This window comes from Exophiala aquamarina (assembly GCF_000709125.1).
Source record: "Exophiala aquamarina CBS 119918 chromosome Unknown aczIA-supercont1.9, whole genome shotgun sequence".
NCBI lineage: Eukaryota > Fungi > Ascomycota > Eurotiomycetes > Chaetothyriales > Herpotrichiellaceae > Exophiala > Exophiala aquamarina.
Genome location: NW_013550579.1, coordinates 1 through 27,568, shown reverse-complemented (window position 1 = coordinate 27,568; position 27,568 = coordinate 1). Strand labels below are relative to the sequence as shown.

Sequence of the window (27,568 nt, the reverse complement as noted above, 5' to 3'; positions counted from 1 at the left end):
ATCATCTTAGTCCTCGTCTCCACCAGGACCCTGGGATCAGATCAGGTCTGAGACGCAACGCACGGAAGGCCGCAATTGAAGAATTCCCTGTGGGCTCGGGTAAGCACAACAGTGAGCAGCAGTGAGCAGTCCATGCGCAGTACTCGTGCACCGGGGCGGCACCTGCACCTGCGCCTTCAACTGTACCTCACCTGCACCTGCACCTGCACCTGCACCTTCCCAAGCCAGCTGACATGGGGTCCCCTCTTCGCGAGTCGCGTCGCCAGTCGTCGTTGGGTCGGGCCTTTTGGTTCGGCCAAGGATTTGGGTTTGGGTTTGGGTTTGGGTTCGGGGTTTGGCCTGGGTGGCTCCAGCTCCAGCGCCAGGCTATGTTATTCATAGTCCCAGGTGCTCCTTCTACTGTACGGAGTACTCGTACGTGCCTAACCGCCATCCATGTCCACATCCACTCCCACCAACTGTACGAGGTACAATCGCAGATGATGCATAATCGCTTTGTCGGCAGCATCCCCCCCACATGCTCTGCACGGCCAACGACCATGGCCACGGTGACAATGACACCCGCGCTCTCATTGGTGTCCATCCGTGCACCCCTCGTCCAGAATCACCTGGTGAGTGGTCACTGGTCACTGGTCACCGGCACAGTGGCCCTACGATACCCTTGCACCTCTGGGGCTAGCAAGCTAGCACCTAATTAGCATCTAGTTGGCACCTAATTGGCACCCCCAGGAGGCTAAACGGGGTTCATAATTCCAGCCAGGCCCTCTTCTTCCTTCACACGCCAACTACTCGTAATTCCAGAACTTCCATTGACCCCGTTTCACTCCAGTGCTACCACCGCACTGGCATCCGTCAACCACAGGTTCCACAACCCCCGACAGCCTGAGCGAGTCTACGAGTCTAAGGTAAACCACCAGCCAAGCCCAGAGCCGCTGCCGCTTTCAGCTGCCCGCGACTTTCTTCCAACATACCTAACCTCAACGCTCGAGCAACAATCCTTTACCAAACGCTGCACAGCGAATAATAATAATACACTATCTCACCGTTCGATTTGGCGCCGCTGACCGCATGCTCATCTTCGTGCTTCCATGATTTCGACCACTGGGTTTTGTTTCGGATCGCAGCCAATCGCAGCTCCACCTGACTCTCAGTTGGCCCCATCCAAGTTACTCTTGAAGAGCCAGACTTTGCTTCTGCGGCACACCTGCTTGTAGAATGCCATCGCTTAGGATGCATTGATTGAGTCCGATTCGAGATCGGATTAAATATCAAGTCCATTATGGCTTCACCTGAAATCTCCCCAATTGATCGGAAGGGTAAGCCGTCCAAGCGTTCCTCCAATTCTTACACCAGTGAGGAATGGCGGAGGCATCGTCCGCTCATCACTCAGCTGTATTTCGAGGAGGGCCGCACCCTCAAAGAGGTTGCAGAGTATCTAAAGCGAGAGTTCAACTTTGCTCCAACGTATGCTGAGTCCCCTATCATCTTGTATTGACCCCGTAACTGATCACCGCCGACCTATCAGAGAACGCATGTACAAAAGCAGGCTTCATAGTTGGGGCCTCGATAAAAAGAAGAAAGAACATGAAATGCTTGATCTCGTTCGACAGGGACTCCAACAGAAAGGCGACGACAAAGACAAGGTCTTCTTGGTCAGAGGCAGGCAAGTCACTCTGGCCGATGCACTGCACTACTTCAATCGAAAGGGAATCAAAGATCCATCCAGTCTGTTAGAGGGTGCGGACCCGTCTGGCGAGTTGTCCTCGCCGGAGGATGCCGAGGCTACTACCCCCCTCTCCTCTCATGCCGATTTGGTGGACACTAATTATCCAGACGGCGTTGAATTCGACCTGACGCGGAGCCCCTTGGACCTTGAGGATCCCAACAAGTCGGCCATCCCGACGTCCTTGAACCCATCTGATATTGCTGAAAATTGTCTCGAAGCACTCCAGACCGCTCTAAATATACCCACTCTTCCACCAATGCCCCCTTTCCGAACATTGTCTGTTGAGGCATCTGTAGCTCCCTCAACTGCATCTGCCGCAGATCAGCGCTATCTTGATACCATTTTCCACAATCTAAAAAGCCATTACATCAGACTCTTCGAAGCCAGAAATCTCTCCGTCGGCAACACCACCGGCACGTGGACTGCCACGTCCGATGACGCAGTAGCCGACAGATTCTACTATTCCATGTATCACGGCTATTCGTTTTTATGGAATGGCCAAAGGGACAAGGCGTTTGACAACTTCTACAAAGCTTTTGCTCTTATCGAAGGCTTACTGAAAGATGACCACGTTGGCTTTATGATTTATATCTTTGACTTGATTATCCGGCATGATGGCACAGGCTACGAAGAACCACTCCTCATGCTCCTGCAGCACCTAGGAGATCTAGCCAAAGCTGTGTCCGAATCAGACCAGCATCCCATTTATCTCGTCGCGAACTACATGAGTCAAGCGACTATATCACGCGCGTGGCTCGCAGAGTCTACGTTGCGCCGGCTTCTGGACTTCTTCCAAGACTCCATAGGCTACTTCCACCCAGAAACCATCGCGTTACTTCAAACTTTTGCAACCGGTCTGATGAACCGAAAATGGTACGCCGAGGCAGCGATTAGATTTCAGCAACTGGTCGATGCATTTGAGACAACAATGAGCAAACAATGCTATGAGGTGTGCTATGCGTTGAGATCCACGTCGGAAGCCTATTTCCATATGGAACACTACCAAGAATCGCTGCAGGCCCTAAAGGCTGCTCTTGATCGCGCGGAATCGCTCCCGAGAATGGAAGAGAGGGAAATCTATGTCCGCTGCCTGCGTGGTATGGCAGAAATTTCGAACAATCTGGGTCGCAAACAAGAAGCTAATGAAACTATGCAACACGTTGTCGATATATGTCGAGACTCTTTTGGGCCTGAGCACCCATTCACCAGCCGGGCTCGGATGCACCTCAAATCCATCTTGAAGGGTGATGCCACTGGGGAATCTGCAATCCCCCCAATGGTGTATAGACTCGGCCGCGGCGGAAATGCAGCCAAATATATATGGGTCTCTCGATCTAGTCCTACTCGTCTACAAGCCTGAAGAGGCCACACACACGAGTGACGGAAACATTTTCAAAGCCTATTGGGGCTCAACGCTCATGGTGATCGTACCCCGGACGATTTCATACAAGCGAGAGCTGCTGGCCCCCTGGGTTGACCTTCCTGCCTAGATGGAGCTGAAATGAAGAGCCGCGAGTTTCAGAGTTCGGTATCTAATCAGTAATAAGTCGGGCCCATATGCATTCATATTGCTTCACGAAGCTGTGACTAATATGAAGCAGCTGTCTTGAAGGCCAGGCTTGAGACGCAGACACTCCCTACCACGACAAGCAACACCCTCGCATGGGATGTAGTCCCCTCAAATTCAACCAGGTGAAGGAGAATCCAGGAGGAAGAGTGGTGTTCAAGACCGAAACAGGTGGAATTGCTAGAGTAGCACCGCACGAAGAACTCGGTAGCAATTACGAGGTGCCTAGTAGAGAGTCCTCCTGTCGTCTCCCAGACTCAGGAAGAACTCTTGGGGAACGGCCTCAATTAGCGGGAGACGCCCAGAGATCTGGGGGCCGACGATCTTGGCTCTCGTACGAATTTGTAATTAGGGGCTATGCCTCGTCTTTCTCATTCGCGCCAACTACCTCAGGTATTGACGAACGGAGTCCGAGTACGAGGGGCAGAGATTACTGCGCGTTGGGAGGCTTTGGCACTTGAGTCAGTACCCAAGGTGGGCAGGTCCAGATGGATGGACCTGGGGTTCTCCATCTAGGCACCGTTAAGGGCCGTCAAGTTCAGGTACTAGGTGAGTGCCCTAGACATAGTAGTCACTCCTCGATAGTGGCACCTTAGACAGTATGGAGTAGAAGGGAGTACCTGAGACAGATGAGGCTGGGTGTCCGGAGCTTCGTGGTCACGTGTACCCGGCAGCACAAATGTCTGATCCCCTCTTCCCCAAATGCAACACGATTCAATTTCCACATCCAACGGGAACTCGTTTTAAGTCAGAGTCATGCGATTCATGGAGTACATGCTATCCCTCGTTCTACCCCGAATGCCGAGGATGGGGCAAATCGAACATTTCGAAGGCATAGGACAGGAGCCGAAAGTTGATCGGAAAGCGTCGCCGGACATCCTTGCAGACGGACGCTGATATCTGCCCCTCCATGTGCTGCGGGCCCTAACCCACAAATCTTACAGTACGAGTACAGTACGGAGAGCAACGAGGGGCCGAGCGGTATCTAGTAGTGTGAGACCCATCCATTGGACAATGACAGCCACTGAGACCGCCTCACCACCACACCGGGGTGAGTTGTGTACTCGTACTCCGTAGTGGGTGCCCCGTTAACTCACTAGCTGCGAACTGCGGAACACTTTTTCTCTCACACCGCGACTCCAGCGCCTACAAACCATCCTCTTGGAGCACTCGTCGTTACCACCGAACCACCGAATCTTGCAAGGTTCCGAGACCATCTCCTTCACGCCCACTGTCCTCAAGATGGCAAGCGAGAAATATTACATCAAGAATGCCATTACCAAACCTGCGATCCATCACCAGTCCTACCAGCAGTTATGGGAGACAAAATGGAAGAAGCCAGTATGTCCAATACCTCCTGGTCTCTGGTGCGCGACAACGAACTCACCATCTTCTAGTGCGAGATGGGTGTATATCCATTCATGTTCGGAAGCATCAAGGACTTTGAACCTGTAGCGCAAGATATCATCAAGGTCTAGAGCCTGCCTGAGCATCACGAGTCAACATTCAGCTGATGTTCTGAAAAGGCAGGATTGAAAGAACCGTACGATTGGGATGAATATGCACCCTACTACTTCCCCAAGGCTGAAGAGCTGAGCAAAATCGCGGAAGAAGCCGAAAAAGCTGGGGAGAAAGAGAAGGCCTCGGAATACTATCTGTATGTTGCGACGACTGGGTTGAAGCAGGGGGAGTCGCTAACAGTCGACATAGCCGAAGTGCTGCTGTCTATCGAATCTCTCGATTTCCCGCCCCACGGTCGGAAAAGCAAAAGTATGCCTGGAGAGTTGGGACGGAAACCTTCTACAAGGGCGCAGCGTAGGTCACCGAGACCTCCTCATTAGAATCCGCATTGACCTAGGAGGTGACAGGCTTATGGAGCACCCCATCAAAGAAGTGCGAATCCCTCATAAACATGCGATGGAAGGTGAGGGTGACGTCGTCCCGGTCAATTTCCTGCTTCCCCCAGGGGCCTCGCCGGAAAAGCCTGCCGCTGTTGTTCTGATCATCACCGGTCTCGACGGATATCGTACAGAGCTGGCCGTGTGGCAACAGGGGTTCCTGCAAAAGGGCGTTGCGACTGTCATTGCTGAGATCCCAGGGACAGGAGACTCACCAGCCGCCCGACAGGACCCTACCAGTCCAGACAGACAGTGGTCCAGTGTTCTGGACTGGATAGATACCCAAAAGGCCATTGACAACAAAAGAATCGTTGTGTGGGGCTTCTCAACAGGTGGGTACTACGCGCTCCGGGCGGCCCATACACACAAGGATAGGCTCCTGGCAAGTATCAGCTTGGGCGGAGGAGCGCATCACATGTTCGATCGGGAATGGCTCGAGAATGTGAATAAGCTGGAGTATCCGTTCGATCTGGGGAACACTCTGGCATACAAGTTCGGCTATCCAGACCTGGAGTCTTTCATCCAGGACGCCGGGAAATTCTCTTTGTTAAACGATGGAACACTGGACAAGCCATGTACCAAGGTACTCCTGGTCAACGGAAACGACGATGAGATCTTTCCCATCGATGATATGTTCGTTGCACTTGAGCACGGTCAGCCTAAATTGGCACGAATGGTCAAGGGAAAGAAGCACATGGGAGAGCCCGACAGCTTTTTCATCATTCTCAAATTCATCTATGGCCTTTTTGGGCTTGATGGCAACATTATGGACCAGATGAAAACACTTCCTAGCAGATCGAAATACTAAATCGAGCTTTGGCGACGAAGCCATTCACTGAGTTGAGGTGTTTTACATGTCTGGCATTTATATGGCATCTAGATTGTTGAATCATCTTGTGGAGTGCTCAGGCAGCGGGATATCTGTTCAAGAACCCTTGATAATACAAAGAATATCCTCGTGGAACGACTCATCGTTTGCTCTTCGATTTCTGTCTCGTACAAAGTGAAATCGGACTCGGAGACTATTCAGACCTCATCCAGCCAACAGTTCCACGCCAACCCATGTCACTTCTTCAGGCCCGCGCTTACCCGCCTCTGTAGCCGTAACATTTCCAACGCCTATCAGATCCGGCCTCAATGGCCTCAGTACAAGGACTCACGGCCAGAACCTTCCCTCCACTAACTTCTTTGGTGTTGGTTCATCATGAATACCGTGGCGTCACAGATTGGGAGTCGACCTGCATTGGCGATCGCTCTGCATATACCTTAGCCTACTCTATCGTGATTATTCCCTTCTTCTGCCTTTTTACGTGGTGACATTGTGCACGACATCTTCTGTCTCAGTCCATCATGATTGACCACGACTATTCCTCTCTGTATTAGTAGGAGAACCGATATTGATAGGCGCTCCGATCATTCTTTCCGAGGTTCAACAGTCCCGTACCTTCACCACCGCCGCCTGGAAATCCACCCTTCCACCCGCACCTTCCCGAGTTTGAGGGGCGTGTGCCTTCCGAGGTCGTCTTGCCAAAAACCAATCCAACCTTGCCACGTCCTGCCTCGACTCTTAACAACAGACGGTCGGCCGCTGACTTGCGGATGTCCTGACCTGAGCCATCTACAATGCCGATCAGTGTTCTGCGACGGCAGACCGTCGTCGATGGGACCGGTAGTTCCAGTGGAGAAAGCTCACGCCGCGCATCACTCGCCGACACTCCTCGAAAATCCAGCATTGTCGGCTTGACTCTACGGCTGACTCGATCCAAAAGGTCTAATTTGGCCAATGATCCAGCTTCAGCTTCAGCATCTGTAGCGTCAGTTTCCTTGTCAACCCGTTGCTCTGGAGAGCTCCATTGGCACAGACTAACCTTGCATATAGACAACGTTTAGGAGACGCTTTCCTTTCTCTTCCCGATGAGATTATTACCCAGATCATCTGCCACCTTTCCACAGAGGAATTTCTAGCACTTCGACTTACTTCCCGTACTATCCATGCCCTCTTGAGAGCCAATGCTGCTCCCATCACACGCTCGATACTTACTCACAGTGCTCCATCCGAAGGTGACTTCGAGTGCATCCAGCACCTGTATCCTCAGCCGAAACCATGCACCAATGAGCGATATCTGCTGCAAATGATTCGACGGCAATCACTGGTTGATCGGATGCTGTCAATCATCGCCTCTTTTGTTCAGATGAAGGTTTACATGATTCCGTCTTGTCCACGTTTCGCAGATTTCTCCCCCTACAAACGAAGGCTGGAGCGACGTTTTCATGCATCTGCCTGGATTATCTACCATTTCCTTGAGAGATTCAGGCATATCCTTGTCTTCCAGCATCCTTATCATGGGCAACGTCCACCAGACCGCTCTCATGACTGTCAAGACTGCACCAACTCCGTCAATGAGTTAATCCGATCATACCCTCCCTCCGAGATCATTCCGGCATATCACTTCTACGGGCTCCTTCTCCAGCATCTCCGCCAACTGAGTCGTGCGCCGAGCTATGTAGGCACCATCGAGCGCCGCTTAAGAGGTTGGTCCCGTCGTCCACCAGCTGATTCACAGTTGGCTCAAGTCGTAATTTTGGGAGGGATTCCATTGCTGTCCAGACTGTCCATCTTAAAAGGCACATATAACCAACGCGTCGAAGTCATTGGCTCATTCATCGATAAGATATCGACCTTGGCTGCTACGCAGATACGGCTCTTCGTTGCCCCAAAAAGCTCATCCTCGCCATCTGCGCAGCATCTTAGGATCATAGATCTGTCCGAGTTCGAATCCCTCAAGGCACCTCTCGACCCCCCTTTCTCAGATATCTCGGAAAAAACTATCGCGGCTCTTCCAAGCCTGGAGAGGTTTGTTTCGGATGACTGGGCAGTTAGAATGTATGAAACTATTGGGCCTACTGATGTGCCTGCGAGTGCTTTTGGTTTTGTGCAAAATGTTCTCGCGGGGAAAGACAATGGCCCCGATTATCTGGAACCCATTATCGGGTTTGCATGAACGTGTTCTTGATGGTATTGAGATGCGAAGTGGAATGTGATATTCTTATTCCTCAACTAACTTGTTGACCTGTTATTTCTAGCTTAAAGTTTGGCTTTGAGAACATATCTTCTTCGAGCTAGATCAACTGGGAATATGGCCAAAGTCCCTTGCTCGATTGATACCAAGGATACATCCACAGTCCGTCTGCCAAGACCAAAATGAGAACCTTGAAAGAAGCAATTACTAGCGGGTGATTATTGCGGGTAGCCCTGACCGAAGCGGTGGCCGATATACTCCATCATGTTTCGATGCTTCGATGCTCGATACTACTGGTGCCGATTTTGCTCCATTAATGCTGGCACCTGAGCTCTCATGCCAAGCTGATGGGCGACAGGCGCAGAATTTCAGCGGCCGCCGATTGACTACAAAACCTGATTACCACCCTAAATCTGTTTGAACGCTACGAGGCATCCTCTCCAAGTCTTGCAACAAGTCATTTTCTTTCAAAATGCTCACATCCCTCCTTGCTCTGATCTTATGTGCTACATCTTCCTTCGCGCATATCAACATCAACTATCCCTTAGTAAGCTTCACCTATGCTCATTGGGTCTCCACCATGCTGAGATGATCCAGGGACAATGGGATTTCGCTGAAAGCCAGCAAGAAAACGGCAGTTTCTGCGGGGGCGGTGTCTCGGGAAGTGCAAGTGCATGGCTTGCAGATGATCCTTTCATATCGCTGTCGGGTGACGCGGGCGAGTCTGTCACTGTTCGATTTGTCTATTCTAATACCAATGCGAACGGCTCAACCCAATTTGAGAGCTCAATCGGCAGCCTCGAAGATTTCAATGTGACATTGGTTGCAAATGCTACAATCCCGGACTCTGGAAACTTATGCGTTGATATTACCTTGCCACCACTTGTGGTTGGTGCCATTGGCATCATTTACGTAGCGGCGGTGAATCCAGACACTGGTGCTAATGTCTCCTCTTGCGCTACAATCGAATATATTCCCGAGTCGCTAGAGGGTCAGACTGTTCAGGGTACGAACACCACATATCGAAACTTCTATTGCTCCAACTCAACCGATCTGCCTGTCACCGAATCTGCCTGTGACTGCCATTGCCACGGTGCTGATGGTGAGTTAACCTTCCTCTAGACGATCGATGCAAATCACTCTTCCAAATCACTAACTTAACATTTACAGAACACTGTACTGGCGAATGTTCCGAGGACGAGATTGAAGCGGCCCGGGACCAGTGCACGTCCGAATACGAATCAAATAACCCGAGTGCTGAGTGCGATTGTCATTGCCATGGGGCTGAAGGTATGGTTTAGCCCGTCCGAATCCGCCGTGGGCATTATATGTTGAGCTAATCACCACCCAGAACACTGTTCAGGATCTTGCACCGAGCAACAGACCACTGATGCAAGAAATGAATGCGTAGCTGCCGCAGATGCAGCCAACGCGACGAGTACCACCATTTCCCCTTCGGCCTCGAGCACTGTCTCTGCTATAAACTCGGGGGCTGCAGCTTCAGAGACAGGAGCCGCATCAAAGACAGTCGATGTATCAGGACGGACTATCGGACTCGCACTCATAGTCTTCTCGTGCTTACTCTGGTAGGCACTAGTGAGCAAGCGTGGACCTGAATCAAGTTGGATCGATGGGTTGTACAAAAATCCCCTTGGGACAACCTAGAAGACTGTCCGGGGTGGGAAGCTTGGGGTGGCTTCCCTGGATCGTGCAGCGCGAGCGGCCATAGACTGTGGAAATTGCTGCCTTGCGATGACTGGGACATTAATGTATACTTGATAAAGACAGCATATTCCACCCAAACACCCAGGCCATTGGTTACTGGTTCGTGGTCACTAATTGATATGGTGGTATCTGACGTCGTGCCTGCCAAATGCCCGCGCCAATCAATTGACCACTGCCAAGCTAGCCAAGACTCCCGCCAAGCACATTCGCTCCTTCCATTTCCACCACCGTCAACCAATGCCATGGAATGCTCTCAAGGTCCTCACTTTTGCTCTTTTGCTTCGAGCATAATTGTCGGACTGAATTCCATCCATTTGAGCAGCATATGAAGCGTCGACAAGGGACCGCCAACATATATACACGTGCAAAAGTCCAATCATGCACTGATCTTGTCCGCAGCATGCTTCACCACACTACTCTTCGATGGTTCTTCCTTGGAATCTTGCTCAGTCTCTTCTCTTGTCGCTTCTATCTTAGTCTAAGTGTTCGGAGGCTAGATTCCGTATCATCAGAGGTCAATGAGCATGCCCCATCTATACCCGGAAGTCAGCCCAAGGCTTGTATGTCTTGCCATCCAGGGGTCTCCTTCTCCGAACAACCTCTGGGCCTGAAGAAGACCGACTATGCGCAGAAAATCCCTGGCACACCACCCGCCCATGTCACAATAAGTCAATACCCAAGTTCTTTCCGTCATGATAGACAGAAAGCGACTTTACTCGGGCAACTCAGGAGTAGCCGATCAGCAGTTTCCAGCCACAAGGGGCCAAGGTATCGCCTGTTGAAAGCACTCTACGGTTTTCAAAGGTATCAGGAAGTAAATGCCAAGGAAATTGAGCGCTTAGAAGTCCTATATGCCAATATCCCCAGCGCGCAGCGTAAGGTTAGTTGTACTCGCTGGAACGCACAGTATTTACGCCCAGCGTCGAGAGGAGAAAGAAGCCCCCACTGCTGACCGTTCTTGTAACCAAAAGTTCATACAATCAACACTAAACTACACTTACAACTTCTCCAAGGCGAGAGAGCTCTTCTCCTCAAACAGACATCTCGTCGATGATATAGTCCGGCTGGCTCTTGAGTATTATCGCATTGGAGAAGATGAGCTCACTTCCTTTGGCAGCATGGTCGAAAAGGACAAAGATCATCGCATGCAGCCTGATCGGACCTCTATCTCACAGGCTCTCAAGCATATCGTCAGAGACTGGTCAATCGATGGTCAACACGAACGACTTGCAACGTACCCTTGCATCCTTGAGACTCTGAAGGAAATCTTATCCGGGGTCATGGCTTTGGGAAGCGCCACTCCCGTGAAGGTGCTTCTTCCTGGTGCTGGCCTTAATAGGCTGGCCCACGAGATCTCTTTGTTCGGAAACCACCAAGTTGAAGTGACCACCAATGAATTTTCCCCTTACATGAATATTGTGTACCAATACCTTCTCAGTGTCCATACTCCATCCTCGCTTCACTTCTATCCGTACCCTGACAACTGGTCGCACCAAGTCACTCTCTCTGAGCTACATCGCGGCGTGTATGCCCCCGACATCCTTCCGTCGTCTTCAGACGTAGTCGTCATTGAAGGAGATTTTACCCATATTTTCAGACATCCCGAATGGCCAGGCAGTCAGGATGTTCTCATCACTCATTTCTTCATCGACACCGCTCGCAACTTTTTTCTGTATATCCAAACGATTCACAAACTTCTGAGACCTGGAGGGATTTGGATAAATCTGGGTCCGTTGTTGTGGAGTTACAACGCACAATTGCAACTCTCACTGGAAGAGGTGGTCAAACTGAGCAGAGCAGTGGGATTCGAGTTCCTGGAGACGGATGGGAGATGGGGCAACAAAACTGTGCAGGAGCTTACTGTGAGAAGTGTTCACGCACCGTACGGCTTCAATCATAGGACTTTGAGTCACAACGCATACAAGGCGCAATTCTGGGTGGCATCGAAAAAGCAGGAGTAGACCGTAGCCCGCGGGTGAGAGGCTAGCCTGCAATTCCCCGCCCGATGACGCGGATGGCTTTGGCGCCCTTTTCATATGTTGAGCCCGAGAGCTTCGGTGAGATGAACGTGATTTGAATGAAATACCTCTTTGGCACATCAAGCAGGAGCCGAAAGTTGCTGAGAACGTGTGATCCCACAAGTTCCACCACCTAGGCTCTTGCAATGGGAATCCTCAGTGTCGTGAATGTACTCTCCACAGCACCAGGTCATAAACTTGACCAAGGCTAGCAGCTCGAGGTGACGAGACTTGACATTTTTTGTGGATTCTGTACGGGATATATGGCATTGGGACCTGCTCTACTTGTTCTCCAGCATTGAACGCCACCAATCCTCAACAACATCATCGGTATATGTAACTTCAACTTAGCTTATTGCTACCAGATCTCAGACGACTATATTGGAGATATAACAGGTCCCCATGTTCAGAAAGTGGCTTTCATCCCACGTATATACAAAGCATAAACATTTCTGTTCAGATGGTGGCGAAAATCCAAGTTGGGCAACGGCACTCGCGCGAGGGGAATGGGTCTTTTTCATTCTTTTCCAATACTGATTCCGATGCGGCCCGGGGATTAGCTCAATCAAATATGCATACGAACGTTGTGATATCATGAGTCATCTTTCTCCCTGACCGGGTGTGTTCCTCAGGAGGCAGTGCAAAGTAAATCAATTCGGCGTTTGACATTGGGTCAGGATGAGAGTGCTGCCTCCTACCAGTTCTCACAAAGCACAAATCATCATTGACAGACGTGACGTCCGCAATGTCCAGAGTCCCAACTGTGACCAAGAATCAGCGGCTCGACGGCGGGCAGGGGCCACGGACTGCAGTCATGGTTTCCTCCAAGCTTGTTCCAATTATGGCTGGAGATCAGGTTGAGGAGATAGAGATGAAGCTTCGCCGTCAAGATGCTAAGAAAAATAGTCATCATCGTAGGAGGAAAGCAAGTGCTATCTATCCCACATACATGAGGAAACCGTAGTCTCAATAGCAGGATGGCCGTGCTTTGCTCATCTGTTGTCACTATTAGACTTTGTCTAGCTGATTGGGCACTGGGATTCCATAGTTCTTTCTCTCAGGCACAGATCAGATGTTGATATCTAGCTGCGACGAGCCGGTGAAGAAAGCCGTATCAGTGAAATCAGCGAAAATCTCTGGGAACAGTTCCTCAATGGATGACTGCCCATGTGGTGTCAAGAAGGCGTCATCAGATACTTGATCGCCCATCATGTTGTCATCTAGGTAGTCGTGGGCATCCATCTGTTCGTTTCGCAGAGCAGCAGGTGGAATATTTGGTGTTCTCAAGAGAGGCGTTTGTGGCAGAGAATCTTCGATCCGTTTGAGGACCGTCTCGCTCTGTGAGATGGCAGTCTCCGCCAAATCCCAATTGTCTTCCTCATGGAACCTTCGGAGCGCGTCAACAAGTGTCCGGGCACTGGCCATGCATTGTGCTCTAACACTCGAGTAGCTGGTCTGGAGTGCGCACCGAAGAAGCAACGTAACAGCAGAAGTAAAATGGTGTGCATTGTAAGGCAACCAAAAGCCCAAGAGGTCCTGTTTGTGCAGCGAGCTGACGAATCTAACAATGTCCTCTGCTGCAGCCTGGCAGCCTAATAGCCAGGATGAAGCTGGATCACTCTCTCGTTGGCTGATTTCATGCCACGCTATTCGCCGAAGCAGCATTCGCACAGACAGATAGGAGAGCTGCAGGTTGACCAACCCAGGGACTGGCGGTCTGTTGTGGAAGTCATTCAGATTTAGCCAGCTCGGACGACTCTCCACCCAGCGGTTAAGTTCAATCTCCGACCTTGATGTTTGTTCGGCGGCAATGCTGTCGTTGCCAGAGCGAATGTGATAGATCAATGGCAGTACGTCGCCAACGATCTCAGTCAGGCGACACAACCGAATGTACACCTCTGCGGCGCGGATGTGTTTCATCGAACCCGTTCTCCCATGTGTGAGTAGATCGACTGATGGAATCGGAACATCATAGTGGCCTTTTGAAATATACGGAGGAGTGCCTTGGGCGAAATTGAACCACCGATCCTGGATAACAACGCCCCACCAAGCTTTCCAGCGTACTCGCTTCTCCATGTCACGCAGCTTCCACTCACTGCAGTCGTGATTCAACCCAATGGCGTGAGACAGAGCAACAGCTCGAGCTACGTTCGCAACATTGTTGACCAAGCAACGGGAAGGTCTCCCGGCCAGATTTATGCAGATGGAGATTACGGTTGCTATATCGCTCTTCTGCATATCCGCAATGTTTGCAGCCACGCCCACCTGCCATGCGGCGTCCTGATCAGGTCTAGCGTGATTCGCTAGAGCTGGCGAAACGTTCCAGTAGAACAGTGCATGGCTGACGAGATTGACAAAAAAGGTCTGAGGAAGGGAGTTTTTCTCCTTGATGCGAGACATTACACAGTCTTCCTCGGTGACAGGATAACATGGATGAGCGTGGTCGTAATAGTTGGTCAGCAATTTCTCCAGGAAGGGCTCCACCTGGTCCAGGAGTTCACCTGGCAAGTTTCTCGAGCAATTGCACTCGGTGGGACTCGGTCTTCTTGGGGGAATCGGAACATGGTAGATGGGTTTATTCGACTCGCGGCGGCCCAGGTTTGGTTGGATCGGGACATGGTGGGACTGGCCGTTGACTTGAGGCAGATATTGGTCCAGGATTTGGGTGTCGCGCGCAATAACGGGGCCAACAATGTGCGAGTAACTCTCGATGGACTTCTCATCGGCGACAAGAGATCTGTGAACAAATCCGATCTTGGGAGTGACCCTGTCGTCCTTTTTCGCGGTTGCTGAAGAGCAGGGGACGCCATGCATCCGACACAGTAAGCACGCCTGGCCGGGAATCTCGATGGTGCATCTTGAACGCCGTTTGTGGCATCGAGCACAAGCTGGATATTTGTGCGATCGGTATGGGCGTGCCGTCTTCATGGTTTGCGAGTGTGGGCTCTCGTTGACGGCTGGAATGCCAGGATTCGATCCGACGTTGGTGGATGACATGGGACTCGTGGTGGACGAAGAAGCCGAAGTCGAATCGGTTGGCGTGGCTGGTGCGGCAGAGCACAGTGACCGAAGTGGTGCAAATGCTGGAGAGGCTTCCTGCCCCGCCGGACCGTGGTCATGTGACTCGGATTTCACAAAGGTTGGCGTCGCCGACATGACGGGCTCGCACTGACACTTGCAGCTTGTGGTTGCTCGTAGTCCTCTTCAATCCAATTATAACTTCGCCTTCCACAACTAGACTTGCAGTCAGGTATCAGGTGTTTGTGACAGTTTTGGACCCATACACCCGCTGATATACTTCTACATCGGCCGCATCTTCTCCAGCTGAAAAGCCGACCTTGCTCCAATATCCCAACGTACTGCAGGCGCCCATGAGTCTTTCGCTTGCTAATGCAGCTTCAATGTAGTTCAGGTAATCCTACCCTATCTCAACCTTCGTGATGCAGGTTAGCTCGTCCAGGAGATGGATGAACGAGTGGCCAAATCAAAGGTGGCTTTTCGCGGTAGACCCTTGTGAGTCTCCAATGAGCCGGCCATTTCCCCGCCTGGATCTACCCCTCGAGGTAAGGGATTACTTTGGAGTAGGCCATAGGAGGGCCACGTTTCCCGTCGGTGGGTCTCAAGCCTTTTTGTATATTTCCCCTTCCGTTAGTCCAGGTGTGAGCGTGACTGTGCCTGTGGGACTCTTAAAGTGCCAATAGTTGCTGCTGGACCACGGCTTGAATAGGTGAGGGCCCCAGGTCATATACAAGCAAAACCACCATGGCGCCCATGATTCAGGATGGCCCTGCGACCACCCAGTCTTCCGCCCTCAAATCCGCCAGCGCTGCACCAACCTTGTATGAGCATGTGGACGAAAGCAGCCTCCAGGCCAACGCAACGACATACTTGGTCAATTATGGTACCAAATTTGAGGAAGATATTGTCACTGGCAGCAAAGGATTATATGTCTACACGGCCAAAGGCCACAAAGTGCTTGACTGGACTTCGGGGCAGATGTCATGTTTGATCGGCCATGGACATCCAGAAATTGTGGCAACCATTCAAAATCACGCGGCCGAACTTGATCATTTGTTCTCTGGCATGCTTTCTCCACCAGTGATCAGCCTCGCGCAACGTCTGACTTCATCACTGCCTGATGGTCTCGACAAGGCATTTTTCCTATCGACTGGCGGCGAGTCCAACGAAGCGGCAATTAAAATGGCAAAGATATATACCGGCAAATTTGAGATTGTCGGGCTCGGCGCTTCCTGGCATGGCGTGACTGCACAAGCGTTAGGCACCCAGTATCACTTCGGTCGCAAGGGCCAAGGCCCACTAATGCCAGGGATGCACATGTTACCGCCACCAAACGGTTATCGCTCGATCTTCCGCAACCCTGACGGAAGCTACGACTGGGAAACTGAATTGAACTATGGCTGGGACCTGATAGATCGGGCATCATGTGGCTCTTTAGCGGCGTGCATCGTGGAATGTATCCAATCGTCAGCTGGCATGCATGTCCTTCCCCCAGGCTATCTTAAAGCTCTCAAAAAACACTGTGAAGAGCGAGGTATGCTTCTGATTGTTGACGAGGCACAGACGGGTGTCGGCCGATGTGGCGACCTCTTCGCAATCAACCATGAGGATGTCGTACCGGACCTTTTGACCCTGAGCAAGACTCTTGGCAATGGTATCCCGCTCAGTGCAGTCGTGACAAGTAATGAGATTGAGCGAGTGTGTACAGAGAGAGATTTTTGTTTCTATACAACCCATGTCAACGATCCGCTTCCGGCAGCAGTGGGAGACAAGGTCCTTGAGATAGTCTTGCGAGACGACCTCGTAGCACACTCTCGCTCCGTGGGCTCACACTTACACGCCGGTCTTCAAAAACTCCAATCTCGCTATGGGTGCATTGGGGATGTACGCGGCCGAGGGCTGATGTGCGGTGTGGAAATAGTTGGAGACAGGCAAAAGAAGACACCAGATCTTGAGCTTGCACGCAATCTCTCCAAGAGCATGTACGGCTTGGGCCTCTGGGCGAACCTGAGCAGCCACGCGAGCTTCGGTGGGGTGTTTAGAATCGCTCCGCCTATAGTTGTGACTCGGGCGCAGATTGATGAAGGATTGGAAATTATGGAGCGGGCTTTTGCGGAGACACGGGGAAGTCAGCCACTCTACTAGTTTAGGTTGACCTATGCTTTTGGGAGATGCCCAATTAGTATTGAAATGCGCATTGGACTTAGCCTGCGAGAAACCATGACGTTACCGTTGGTATACGCAACCTAGATTAGCTATAATCACAGTGCCAATAGTACCGCCTCAAGCAGCCGTATAGAGATGTCTACAAGTACTAGCTTCACCAGAGGACTGCCCCAGATCCAGAAATTTGACGAGCACGATGCTTGTGAGCTATGTCAGCTGGTTGCTAGCACGGATCTTTGGCAGGGGCAAGCGAATTGTCTTGTTCGTCTTCCACCTGCGGATGGAGACCTGGGCCGAGCCGGGATTGGATGGTGGCTCTCCGGGAAATATGCTATAGACTGCTATGAAACCGTTCGTCCTCTTAAAGACCCTGTGTAGGCAGAGTCCTCTATTCTTGTTGGCATTGCCGTTCATCTTCTATACGTGAACTCACGTAGGCTCGCCCGGCGCCGACGAGAAGTACTCTTTTACTCTCGCCGAGCTCCATCAAGTGCGTAGCTCCCATTTGTGATAGGAAGGGGACATGATCATTCATAAGACGGTCCGAGGGACTCGTCAGACTATATAGTATCCTTAAGTACGTACTAGACTAGCGCATGGGCGCTCTCGAGTCCGCTTCGGACAGCGTTAGAATAGCTCTCGGAGCTAGTTCGGATGCGTCGAAGCGATATAGTAGACCACGGTCTTTACCATCGCTTGGCATCGCTAATCACACATTGTTGGCGAATTTGACCACGCTGCTTTTAGCAAGTACTCGAGCATGTAATTATGAGATCTCTGTCTCTTTCAATCCTATGGACTCTGTTCTTGTTTATATACAAATTTATGAGGCATTTAATCTCCGTGGGCCCCTTTTCCATGATTTCAAATCACTGATTGATTTGCAAGCATTGCAAATGCTGATAAGATGGCAATTTTATGACAGGACTCACTGGAGTCCTCACAGAGTTTAGTATCCATATTTGTTAGCGCGTCACGTTTTACGTGAGTTAGTACGCGCTAGAATCATTAGCGCCAACATCCATCCTAAGATATCAAATTGAAAATGGGATTAATGCTATAATGCCATTCAAAGCTATTCTGACCAGCATAGTCCCGATTGCCTGAAAGGTAAATCTCCAACAGAAACCAGTAGCTCTGGCTATAATTTTCACCTAGACTTGGACTGCGATACGGTTGGTGCAGTACCTGCGGATCGACGGAATGAACAAGCTGAGAATGCATGCCAATGCGCCAAAGGTGATGCTAGTGTACCAGACGTAGCGCAATGACTCTGAATATGCCCAGCGAGACCCCAGCGTTGCTGCTTCGATAATCGTTGCATTGACGCCAGGAACTTTTGCTATCTCTGCCGGCGCAGTCAAGAATGTACCCACAAAGGCTTCCACTTCAGCCACGGGAAGGCCGGCCTCGATCGCATAATGCGCAATATTTGTAGGGAGCCTGGTCTTCAGTTTGTTGGCAAAGACGTTGTAATAGATACTGTACCCAATTGAGCCTCCAACAGTTCGCACGGACAAGGAAAGGGAGACTGCCGTGCCCAGGAGCGAGTCAGGCACAACAATCATGGCTACAGTTGCCGCTGGAACCAAGATACCTCCCACACCAAGCCCGGCGAGAGATCCGATGGCGACAGTGGTGGTGACATTGTAAGGGTTTGCAACGGCCAATGCTCCATCAAGCGCAGCTGTTGCGAATTCTCAGCCAGGGTCAACGCAGAATGAGAGGCAGACTTACTCATGATCACAGAGGCTGCGAAAAGTGTTTCTCGGGCGCGGCCTTTGGTCAACGAAAGCATCGAATTGAAGAAGACGGCACCTACAATGTTGCAGATTGCCACCCCCACCGCTCTGACGCCAACCTTGACGGGATCTGGGTCGTAGACTGTCGAATATGTCAATGGGTACATGTTGAGGAGCGAGTAGAAACTCATTCCACCAATGAACGCAACACCATAAGCCAGTGCCACAACTCGTTGTCCAGAAAATAATTCCTTTGGGACCATGGGGTACTTTGCGCCCTTCCACTCCCAGAAAAAGAAGGCGGCGACCAGAACCATGCCGATCAAGAGTGTGCTGAGGACGTAGGCACTTGCCCAGGGATGGGTATAACCGCCGGCTTGCAATGCTACAAGGCTGGAGAACTTTTAGCGCCCGGCTTACACCAACAAACCTTGGAGAATTAGACTTACAGAAGGGTTACCCCAGTAATAGAAAATATGCCTCCGACATAGTCAATTTCTTTGATGATCTGGCGCTTCGATTGTCCTTGGGTCCGTGGATGTGCTTTCGGGAAATAGGTGAAAATCAGTCCAATCGCAACTACGCCATTAACTATTCTTTCGAAGGATCAGCCGGGCTTGAGCTGGTCAGCAGATGAGCTCTTTTCACTTACAACGACATCCACGCTCCCCATCTCCAAGTGGCTCGAGAAGCCATCAGTTGAGCATACAGGACGCTTGGAGCAAAAGGCAGAATCAGGAACGTCACAGCCGCCGCTGCAAAACCGCGTTGCTTCACAGGAACCATATCAGACGTTCTTTTATGCACGAGTCAGCATTCTCAATAGCATTCAGCAATGGGGAGGCGTAGTTCACCCGGCGAGAGCAGTCAGTTCGCCGACAGCAGCACCAGCACCAGCAATTGCCAAGCCCACAACCGCCTGCGCAAAGCTATGAGCAGTACCAAAAATCACACAACCTATGCAAAGAGAGACAGCCCCACCGATAGCAATGGTTCTTCGACCCAAAAGATCCTCAAGGTATCCGGTGAAGGGTGCCACCGCAGCTACAGCAAGGATGTTGGAGACTGGTAACCAGCCTTCTACAGCTGTAGCATTGAGATCGACAGCGATATAAGACAGGCATCCACCGACATTGTAGAGGATCAGCTGAGAGCCTAACCGATGGAGTTAGAGCCCATCAAACTTTTATTTTTGGATTAAGAAATACCAGTGTTGAGGCCTGCCAGGGAGAGAAAGGCGAGAACAGTTCTCGTCGTCCATACGACCTTACCATCCGAGTCATCCCCTTTGTATGCTTTGGAGTTCGCCAGGTCGAGGTCATCTAAGGTAGCAGTCGCTCCAGTCTCCTTGGAAGGTAGGTCGGCGGCTTCTTCACGCTGATGAACACCAGGAGTGGCCAAGAATTTTTCCTCGTTTGATCCCATCTTCGAAAGAGGAACCATAACAAGGGAGAAATTGATTGCTTTGCAACTAAGAAGTAACAGTGAGGCAGAGTTGGCACGAACCGCTGTTGATGCTTTATACTAAGGAGGGAGATCGTAGGGACGTTCCCTCGGTTTTCATATGTAAGCACTGGCCTCTGCACCTCCGCATTCTCACATTCCGGGGTCATGACCCACGGTGAGCGAGTCATTAAACTGGTTTCCAGCACCTCCATCGACCTCTGACACTCACAGAACACTAAATCTGGATGGATCATTGTCAATCTGGCAGCTTCAGTGCTAGTCACCCATCTATCTAACGTGGAAAGTTGAATTGTGATACCACTGACACTTTGGTGGAGATGTAAGCAGTCACCAATCTTATATACTCTACGAGATACACAGTGTTCTACTTTTTCGTCCGTTGTTGAGAGTCTTCTTTACCTCAACATCGTGCAGCAATATAGGCTATAGCAAGCTTTTCGGTGGCGAATGGCTATTGTTAAACATTACATGGCAATACTCCCTGTATCCTTTGTGACCCTGTTCCAGAATCGCACGCCTGTCGCGCCAATGCTTCGTATGATGGTACGCTTCGTGCTCCTCTGTTGTGTTCCAGCCCACCCATGCAATGAAACACCTCTCGTGGCCGTCTATCGGCTCAACGATGTATCCTCCAGCGACACCCATGCAACCTTTGACACGGGGGACAATGGTTGCCCATAGTTGCCATGCATGGTCCCATGCACCGTCAGTGTCAACATATATTGCTGTCCCTGTGAAGGGGGCGCCTCTGCCGAGCGATTCACACTCGGGGGTGTACTCGACCAAGAAAGCGTGTCGAATGGTGGGCTCGCCTTCAGTTATAGAGCCAAACTTGGTCTTCAAGCCCACATAGCTAGATGAAGCCAAAAAATCATAATGTTGGTGTAATCTCTCCCTTACTAGATATATCACAGGTCAGTCTAATGATGTTGGGAAACGCGCTCCAGTCAGACATACCAACATGAAGATGTAGCATATTCGGTGTTTCCAGCCCAGTACCCCAGTACACCCGTCGAACATCTGGAGGTTTCTCGAGGTCCTCGATGACCTCTTTCAAAACGCTTGCTCCCTGAAAATCCTTCACTGAGATTCCTGGACGGAGTCGAAGCACTATCATTTGCGTGCAGGCCGAGGGAAATGCCACGGTCGGTGAGGCTATGTGCATATCCATCTTCTCTCAATTGCTGGCGCCTCAGTGTGTAGTGGAATGGTGGGATTCAGACGTGAGTGTTCCCTTCGAGCGCTGTAGCAGTATAGTATCTTTGACAGGCTAGCATGCTGGATTTCTGCATCTCGATCCCTGAGGATGTTTGTGCAGCAACAGCCGACTTGGGCGGGCGGGGGCAAGGCCGGGCGCCACAAATTCATATTGACCAATAAGAGGCCAGCGTGACTCAGAGCCTCCTGACATCGTTTGTGCTGTGGATCCTTCCTGACCAGCCTTCTCTGTGTCCCTGTGTCCCTCGGAAGAACGAAGGCTGACTCCGAGCATTCAAGGGTCTAGAGCCTGGCTTTTATGTAGAAGCTCCCTCACGTACTTACTTTGGCAAAGTGCTGTCTGAAGATCCAGACGCCTACCTCGAGAACCCTCGTCTCCGTTCGACCAATTTTTGTATTCCGTTTTGAAGTTCTCAGAATGCCTGTGACTGAGTTTATGGTGAAAGAGAGGTACAATTATCTTGAAGGATTGGGTAATCATCATCAGTGAGCATTTCTTTCCCCACCTTTCTTTCCCATCGATATGCTTTATTCTTGTGTGGGCTTTCGCTGAGATACATATAGATCTGAAGCGTTTATAGGCGCGAATCCAATCGCCTGCAACAACCCTCAGAAGCCACCGTTTGGACTCCTGACAGAACGGTTGTCGGGCTCCTCGTTCACCTCACCTCGAGATCATTGTCTGCAGACATGGTTGTACCGGGCAACATCTTCTCGAGAGCACAGTGGATTTAGGCCCTATGGCTCCGATTCGAGTACTACAAATAACGAGAAATATCACCTCATTCCGGAGTCATATAGATGGATGTCCTTTCCGGTCCAACAGGCTCAGGACTGGACCAACTGTCGACTCCTGGCACACTCCGGAGACCCATCTTTGAAGACCGGCCTTGGAATCTATATCTTTGCAATCACCAAGGACATGGCAGATGCGCAGGCCTTTTCGTCGCTTGACGGCGACATGCTGATTATTCCGCAACAAGGTGCTCTAGATATCCAAACAGAGTTAGGGAACCTTTTAGTCCGACAGAACGAAATTGCTGTCATCCCACGTGGAATCAGGCACCGTGTGAGGTTACCCACTGGTCAAGCCCGAGGCTACATCTGCGAGCTTTTCCAGGGTCATTTCCGACTACCAGAACTTGGTCCTATTGGATCATGCTCATTAGCCAACGTTCGCGACTTTCAAGTACCTGTAGCCGCTTTTGATGGGGTGCTTCGGGATGGTCGAGCCTGTGCGAACCATCGGAAGTGGCAAGTAGTATCAAGGTTGGGCGGATGCCTATTCAGCTGTACCCAGGACCATACCCCCTTTGATGTGGCGGCATGGAACGGCACGTATTATCCATACAAATACGACCTCTCCCGCTTTTGTGTTCTCGGTAGCGCTCTCTACGACCATCCTGATCCCAGCCTGTTCACTGTTTTGACCGCGCCATCTTATAGAGAACCGGGCACCGGCGTGGTGGACTTTGCGATCATTCCGCCGCGCTGGAATGTGATGGAGAATACGTACTGGCTCCCGTACTACCACCGAAACACTATGAGTGAATTCTCAGGCCCCATAATCTATAACCAAGTCGATAGCTGCAAGTGGAACCAGGGTCTAGAATTCCAGCCATATGCTGCGTCGCTGGCCTCGGCAATGGCCTGCCACGGTGCCCCTGAAGACGCACACAGGAAAGCCGAAGAACAAGCAACGGTTCCTCAAAAAGTGAGCACCGAAGGCTTTACCATATTCCTCATCGAGACAGAATGCCCTCTATGGGTAGCGGATTGGGCGACCAAGCCATTTGAGACAACCTGGCCAGCTAACAGCACCGTCCAGGGCATCAAATCAAACATCTAGTTGGAAACGAAGGTAGAGAGTCTAGAATCCTGAAGTGAAAGAAGAAGTCGGAGCTCCTGACGGTGCAGTGCCCCTTGGTCTACGTGGCAGCCCTGGTGATGTTGGAGGATCAGCGCTTGGACATCCATGTTACCAGTTAACATCTCATGTATATACGCTCAAACCCCGAATGCAATTTCTGTGGTAGGCGCCCAGACTATCTGGTTCGGTTTCCACCCATAGCCGTAAAGCGAACTGATTTTGACTCTTGCCACTGCTCATGCGTGTAAATATGCAGAACTTTGTGGAGCGTGTTTCAACGCTTATGTTACAACATGCTTGGAGAATCTACATCCTCTCCGACACTGTCACACCCGTTGGTTGTCCAACCCCGTACTATGTACTAGCGACACCTCCAGAGAGTTCGCAGGCTAAGGCCCTTATTCCGTAGAACTTAGCAGCGAGTCCCCGTGGGTGTCCGTTCGACAAACAGCCTCGGTTCCTTTACATAATACACACTCAGTATGGCCAACCCCGCCCTTCGTAACTGTTCGCAAGTCCATGCAGGGTTGCGCTTCACCACAACAACATCGAAGACTCACCCTCTGTCGGCGTACCCGCCATGTCGTCTCAGCCTCCCTCGGATGTATCGCACAATCCCAATCCTGTGCAATGCAAGCGGAACAGGAAGCGAGAAATGGACCGGATCTCGCAGCAAAGAAAGCGGAGAAGAGACCGGGAGAACTTGCAGAAGATGGAGGAACGTCTACGTCTTCTGCAAAAGGACAGCCAAAACCAACTGCTTATGCAGCTTATGAAGAGCGCAGACCAAAACGAAGAACGAAACATCAGGCACCGGAAACGGCTACTACAAATCAGAGGACTGATCCAAGCAGACCTGGCCGATCTAGGCCACTGCGACACCACGACACCCGTAGCAGACAAACCCGACGGCCTTCACCCGGACCATGGCGACGCGGATTCGTCATCTCACGGTGAACCGGAAGGTTTGGATCAAATGTTGGCAGAATACAACGACGAAGCGAACATTTTCGGCTGCAACAACGACCAAACCACCGATCAGGCATTCAATGCCAACGATTTCGGGACCCTTATTCCCGGAGCCGACACTCTGCCATGGGACCAAGAAGCTCACGGAATCGGGCCCGATCAAGTCAAAGACATCATGATCCCGGCTGAGCAGACCACTCATCAGAATGGACGGCCTAGGAAGCTATGGGACGAAGTCGAGCAGCTTCTTGCTCGAGCAAAGCTGCCTGCAAACTCGCCCAGCGTGCACAACGAGGAGGTCGACATGCACATTATCATCAACGCCGTCTCCCGAGGCTGGTCTCGATTCTCCCAAGTTGTCAGAGTTGATCCGAGGTGGAGCTGCCTTCGAGATCTGGACGAGAGGTATTTTTCCTCTGGCTATGCACCAGTCGAACGCCTGGCTGTGTTGACGATTGCGAGTCAGCTATTAGACGGAGATGTGAGACCCTTCTTAAATGCCCGGTCGAATTACTCATTTCAGGCTGACGGTGTTCCCCCTCCCCCAGAGAATGAGACCCTCTGTTGGGTCGAAGCTTCTTCCTCAATTTATGAAGCCTAGGTGTGATTTACAATATCTTGACTGCTACGACATGATTGCTAATGCAGTGTCGTAACAGGCCCTCGCAACAGGCCATTCCTCATTCAGCCATTGCTGATTTCTATGTTTGGTATACCGAAACATTTTCTCCATCGACATGACGCTGACTAACTCCTCACGAGGCCTGGTTTTCGCGAGCGCCTTACAGTGTGTCACCAATACTCTAGCGACAACTTCCTCCGCGCCATGCACATCATGTTCCAGTTCCTATGGCCATACGATCTGAGGGCCACATACGACATCAACCCGCAGACAGGACTCTCTCAATTCTCGCCACAATTCCTGGAACATTTAGGAGATTTACGGTGTTGGACTATGAATTCCGATTTCCTAGTTGAATTCCCCGATTTTCGAGGAGATGTCCCTACCTTCAATGGAGGCCCGCCTAGTCTCTTGAGCATCGGGGTTTCGTATCCTGAGTGGTACCGCTTCGACACCACGGAGGACGAGGAATCATCCAGGAACAGTCTTCAGCTAACCACCGTCCTGGGTTACTAAGAGCCAGGCCCGACGCGTCCCGTTCTTGAAACAAAAATACGCACTATTCCTCACTAGCCATGAAATTCCGGTGCTCGACCACTAAAATCTGCAGCGACGCATGCTACGGCAGCAAATCTGAGTTTCCAGCCGGGTGTTGTGTAAAGCTCCCACCAGTCATCAAACATGTGATTGTGATGAAAACTTCCTGAAAGTCTCCACATGAGCACTGTCAAAATACTCGTCCAGCCTTGTGATCTTAGCGTTCTCGACCCGACAGACCAAGGCACAGGGCAACCGGACCTTCTCGCCATCGTGAACCCGGTTGCCCTCCAAGACGTGCTGCTGCACAAACCCGCCGGGAAACACCGCCAAACGACGATTGGCATATTTGATGTTTTTGATTCGCTGCACCATGCCACTCAGGATTTGAGCTGTTTGGTCGCGACTGACGACCATCTCGTCGGTATTGTGCCAAATCTCGGCGTCGGGCGTAAATGAGCTTATCATGGTGTCGATGTCGCCGACCTCTATGGCATCAAAGAATCTGGTTGCCAACGCCCGAATGGTAGTTTCTTCATTTCCTAAAGCCATGGCGTTTCGCAGTAGCCCAAAACCTTGTTTGGCTCCTAGCTATCTAGGTCGCAGTCAATTGACAAGTAGTCAATACCAGTATGCCTTTGCGTTTCTTTTTGAGCCTACAACAGGCGTTTCTGGCGTCCTCTTCCCCAAGGCCTCGGCTTAGACCACAGAACAACGCCAAGAGTTTCGTTTGACAAAGGAGGCCCTGAGTCAGTCGGGACTTGTCGCGCTAACGAATGACGGCCCGTGTGGATCGTACCTTCGAGCATCAGATTCATCGAGGTAGAAAGTTTTTGGAGGAATGAGTAAAACGTCGGAGCCCAGACCCGTTCGAGAATCTTCAGCTCCTCTTCCACGTGTTGGTCTTTGCACGAATGCAGGTGGGATTGGCCGTAACTGCACAACTCAAGATCCTCTCAGAGATTGCTACCGACGCACCGTGCTAGTGTTTCTGACGCATGAAGTGTTGTTCTCACAAGCTCGCTTCGGTGTGACCTCACCACTTCACGGAGGGCATCTGCTTGTGACCTTGCTGCATCTAGGTATGTCTAGAAAATCGCACCGATGAGAGGAAGTTGTGTCGTCTGTGTAGAAGATGTCTTGGATGCTGGTCGAGGAAGAAACCGTTGGAATCCCTTGGTGGACTTTTTTTCACCAGCACACCAGGTTCCTCCAGCGCTCCGGAGGTCGCAGTTCTCGTTGTATCGTAATGTCTACCAGAGGCCACCACCTCCAGTTGTTTGCCCACGTTCAAACGATGCAGGTGGCATCATCTACTCCCAAATGCACCAAATGATATGTTGTGCTGGAGCAACACGGAGAACTCACTCATCCTGCAAGCTCCCCCTCGCAGACCATGTCAATGGTAGTTGGAACTATTTGCTCGTCGTGTTCATCTTCTCGTCGCCTCCGAATTTGTCAAAAGGTTGGAAAGACGAACATCTTTGTCTTCTGGACCAAGTGAGCAACATCAGCAGACTGAAGTCATGGATTGAGACAGTCCCCATCAGCTAGTTCAACAGATCGCGAATTTTCGAAAGGCATGCCAGGAAAGTTGAAATACCTGGACTGCTGATGACTGTGACATTCTCAGTTCTACTACCATCTCACCCCTGAGACAACTTGTTCCAGCTCATCTGTCATTGCCGACATTCGTGACCTAGATGATAGCTTCCAGCATACCACAACTAATAAAACTTCTAATATAGAGTATAAAGATTGCAATATATTAATATTTATATTTTTTTTTTTTATATTATATAATGATAATATTATTTTTATATAATTATAAAAATCTATTCAAGATAAATAAACTTGAATTCATAACTTTGTAACCTTTTTTATATGTTACTTTATTAATAACTAGCTTTTTTAATATTAATTATTTTTTACTGACTTCACCATATATCAATATCCCTTTATATACAAATAAGATATTTATTTAATGTACTTATCATATTATTAC

General features: G+C 50.7%; 11 protein-coding genes across 11 annotated transcripts; 7 read left to right on the top strand and 4 right to left on the bottom strand.

Moving 5' to 3' along the window:
* Positions 1 to 1,279: 1,279 nt before the first annotated feature.
* Positions 1,280 to 3,086, top strand: A1O9_08992 (uncharacterized protein; the record flags this gene model as incomplete). Its single annotated transcript, XM_013401686.1, has 2 exons — positions 1,280 to 1,464; positions 1,526 to 3,086. The coding sequence occupies 2 exons, from the start codon at positions 1,280 to 1,282 to the stop codon at positions 3,084 to 3,086; spliced, it is 1,746 nt and encodes a 581-aa protein (XP_013257140.1).
* A 1,449-nt stretch (positions 3,087 to 4,535) lies between these two features.
* On the top strand, positions 4,536 to 5,999 carry A1O9_08991 (uncharacterized protein; the record flags this gene model as incomplete). Its single annotated transcript, XM_013401685.1, has 5 exons — positions 4,536 to 4,634; positions 4,691 to 4,765; positions 4,820 to 4,950; positions 5,004 to 5,108; positions 5,162 to 5,999. The coding sequence occupies 5 exons, from the start codon at positions 4,536 to 4,538 to the stop codon at positions 5,997 to 5,999; spliced, it is 1,248 nt and encodes a 415-aa protein (XP_013257139.1).
* Positions 6,000 to 6,814: 815 nt separating this feature from the next.
* Positions 6,815 to 8,193, top strand: A1O9_08990 (uncharacterized protein; the record flags this gene model as incomplete). The annotated part of the gene is made up of 2 exons (XM_013401684.1): positions 6,815 to 7,005; positions 7,071 to 8,193. The coding sequence occupies 2 exons, from the start codon at positions 6,815 to 6,817 to the stop codon at positions 8,191 to 8,193; spliced, it is 1,314 nt and encodes a 437-aa protein (XP_013257138.1).
* A 2,305-nt stretch (positions 8,194 to 10,498) lies between these two features.
* Positions 10,499 to 11,897, top strand: A1O9_08989 (uncharacterized protein; the record flags this gene model as incomplete). The annotated part of the gene is made up of 2 exons (XM_013401683.1): positions 10,499 to 10,816; positions 10,908 to 11,897. 2 exons carry the CDS (start codon positions 10,499 to 10,501, stop codon positions 11,895 to 11,897), a joined length of 1,308 nt encoding a protein of 435 aa, XP_013257137.1.
* Positions 11,898 to 13,022: 1,125 nt separating this feature from the next.
* On the bottom strand, positions 13,023 to 15,110 carry A1O9_08988 (uncharacterized protein; the record flags this gene model as incomplete). The annotated part of the gene is made up of 1 exon (XM_013401682.1): positions 13,023 to 15,110. The coding sequence occupies one exon, from the start codon at positions 15,108 to 15,110 to the stop codon at positions 13,023 to 13,025; it is 2,088 nt and encodes a 695-aa protein (XP_013257136.1).
* Positions 15,111 to 15,716: 606 nt separating this feature from the next.
* Positions 15,717 to 17,117, top strand: A1O9_08987 (2,2-dialkylglycine decarboxylase (pyruvate); the record flags this gene model as incomplete). Its single annotated transcript, XM_013401681.1, has 1 exon — positions 15,717 to 17,117. The coding sequence occupies one exon, from the start codon at positions 15,717 to 15,719 to the stop codon at positions 17,115 to 17,117; it is 1,401 nt and encodes a 466-aa protein (XP_013257135.1).
* Positions 17,118 to 18,292: 1,175 nt separating this feature from the next.
* Positions 18,293 to 20,305, bottom strand: A1O9_08986 (uncharacterized protein; the record flags this gene model as incomplete). The annotated part of the gene is made up of 6 exons (XM_013401680.1): positions 18,293 to 18,825; positions 18,876 to 19,273; positions 19,330 to 19,476; positions 19,533 to 19,676; positions 19,735 to 20,035; positions 20,089 to 20,305. 6 exons carry the CDS (start codon positions 20,303 to 20,305, stop codon positions 18,293 to 18,295), a joined length of 1,740 nt encoding a protein of 579 aa, XP_013257134.1.
* Positions 20,306 to 20,770: 465 nt separating this feature from the next.
* On the bottom strand, positions 20,771 to 21,518 carry A1O9_08985 (uncharacterized protein; the record flags this gene model as incomplete). Its single annotated transcript, XM_013401679.1, has 2 exons — positions 20,771 to 21,246; positions 21,305 to 21,518. The coding sequence occupies 2 exons, from the start codon at positions 21,516 to 21,518 to the stop codon at positions 20,771 to 20,773; spliced, it is 690 nt and encodes a 229-aa protein (XP_013257133.1).
* Positions 21,519 to 21,983: 465 nt separating this feature from the next.
* Positions 21,984 to 23,345, top strand: A1O9_08984 (homogentisate 1,2-dioxygenase; the record flags this gene model as incomplete). Its single annotated transcript, XM_013401678.1, has 2 exons — positions 21,984 to 22,051; positions 22,130 to 23,345. Coding segments are annotated over 2 exons (1,284 nt in total), but the record flags the coding sequence as incomplete, so codon positions are not given.
* A 670-nt stretch (positions 23,346 to 24,015) lies between these two features.
* A1O9_08983 (uncharacterized protein) lies at positions 24,016 to 25,542 on the top strand (the record flags this gene model as incomplete). The annotated part of the gene is made up of 4 exons (XM_013401677.1): positions 24,016 to 24,885; positions 24,953 to 25,005; positions 25,064 to 25,114; positions 25,167 to 25,542. The coding sequence occupies 4 exons, from the start codon at positions 24,016 to 24,018 to the stop codon at positions 25,540 to 25,542; spliced, it is 1,350 nt and encodes a 449-aa protein (XP_013257131.1).
* Positions 25,543 to 25,701: 159 nt separating this feature from the next.
* A1O9_08982 (uncharacterized protein) lies at positions 25,702 to 26,115 on the bottom strand (the record flags this gene model as incomplete). Its single annotated transcript, XM_013401676.1, has 1 exon — positions 25,702 to 26,115. The coding sequence occupies one exon, from the start codon at positions 26,113 to 26,115 to the stop codon at positions 25,702 to 25,704; it is 414 nt and encodes a 137-aa protein (XP_013257130.1).
* Positions 26,116 to 27,568: the final 1,453 nt, after the last annotated feature.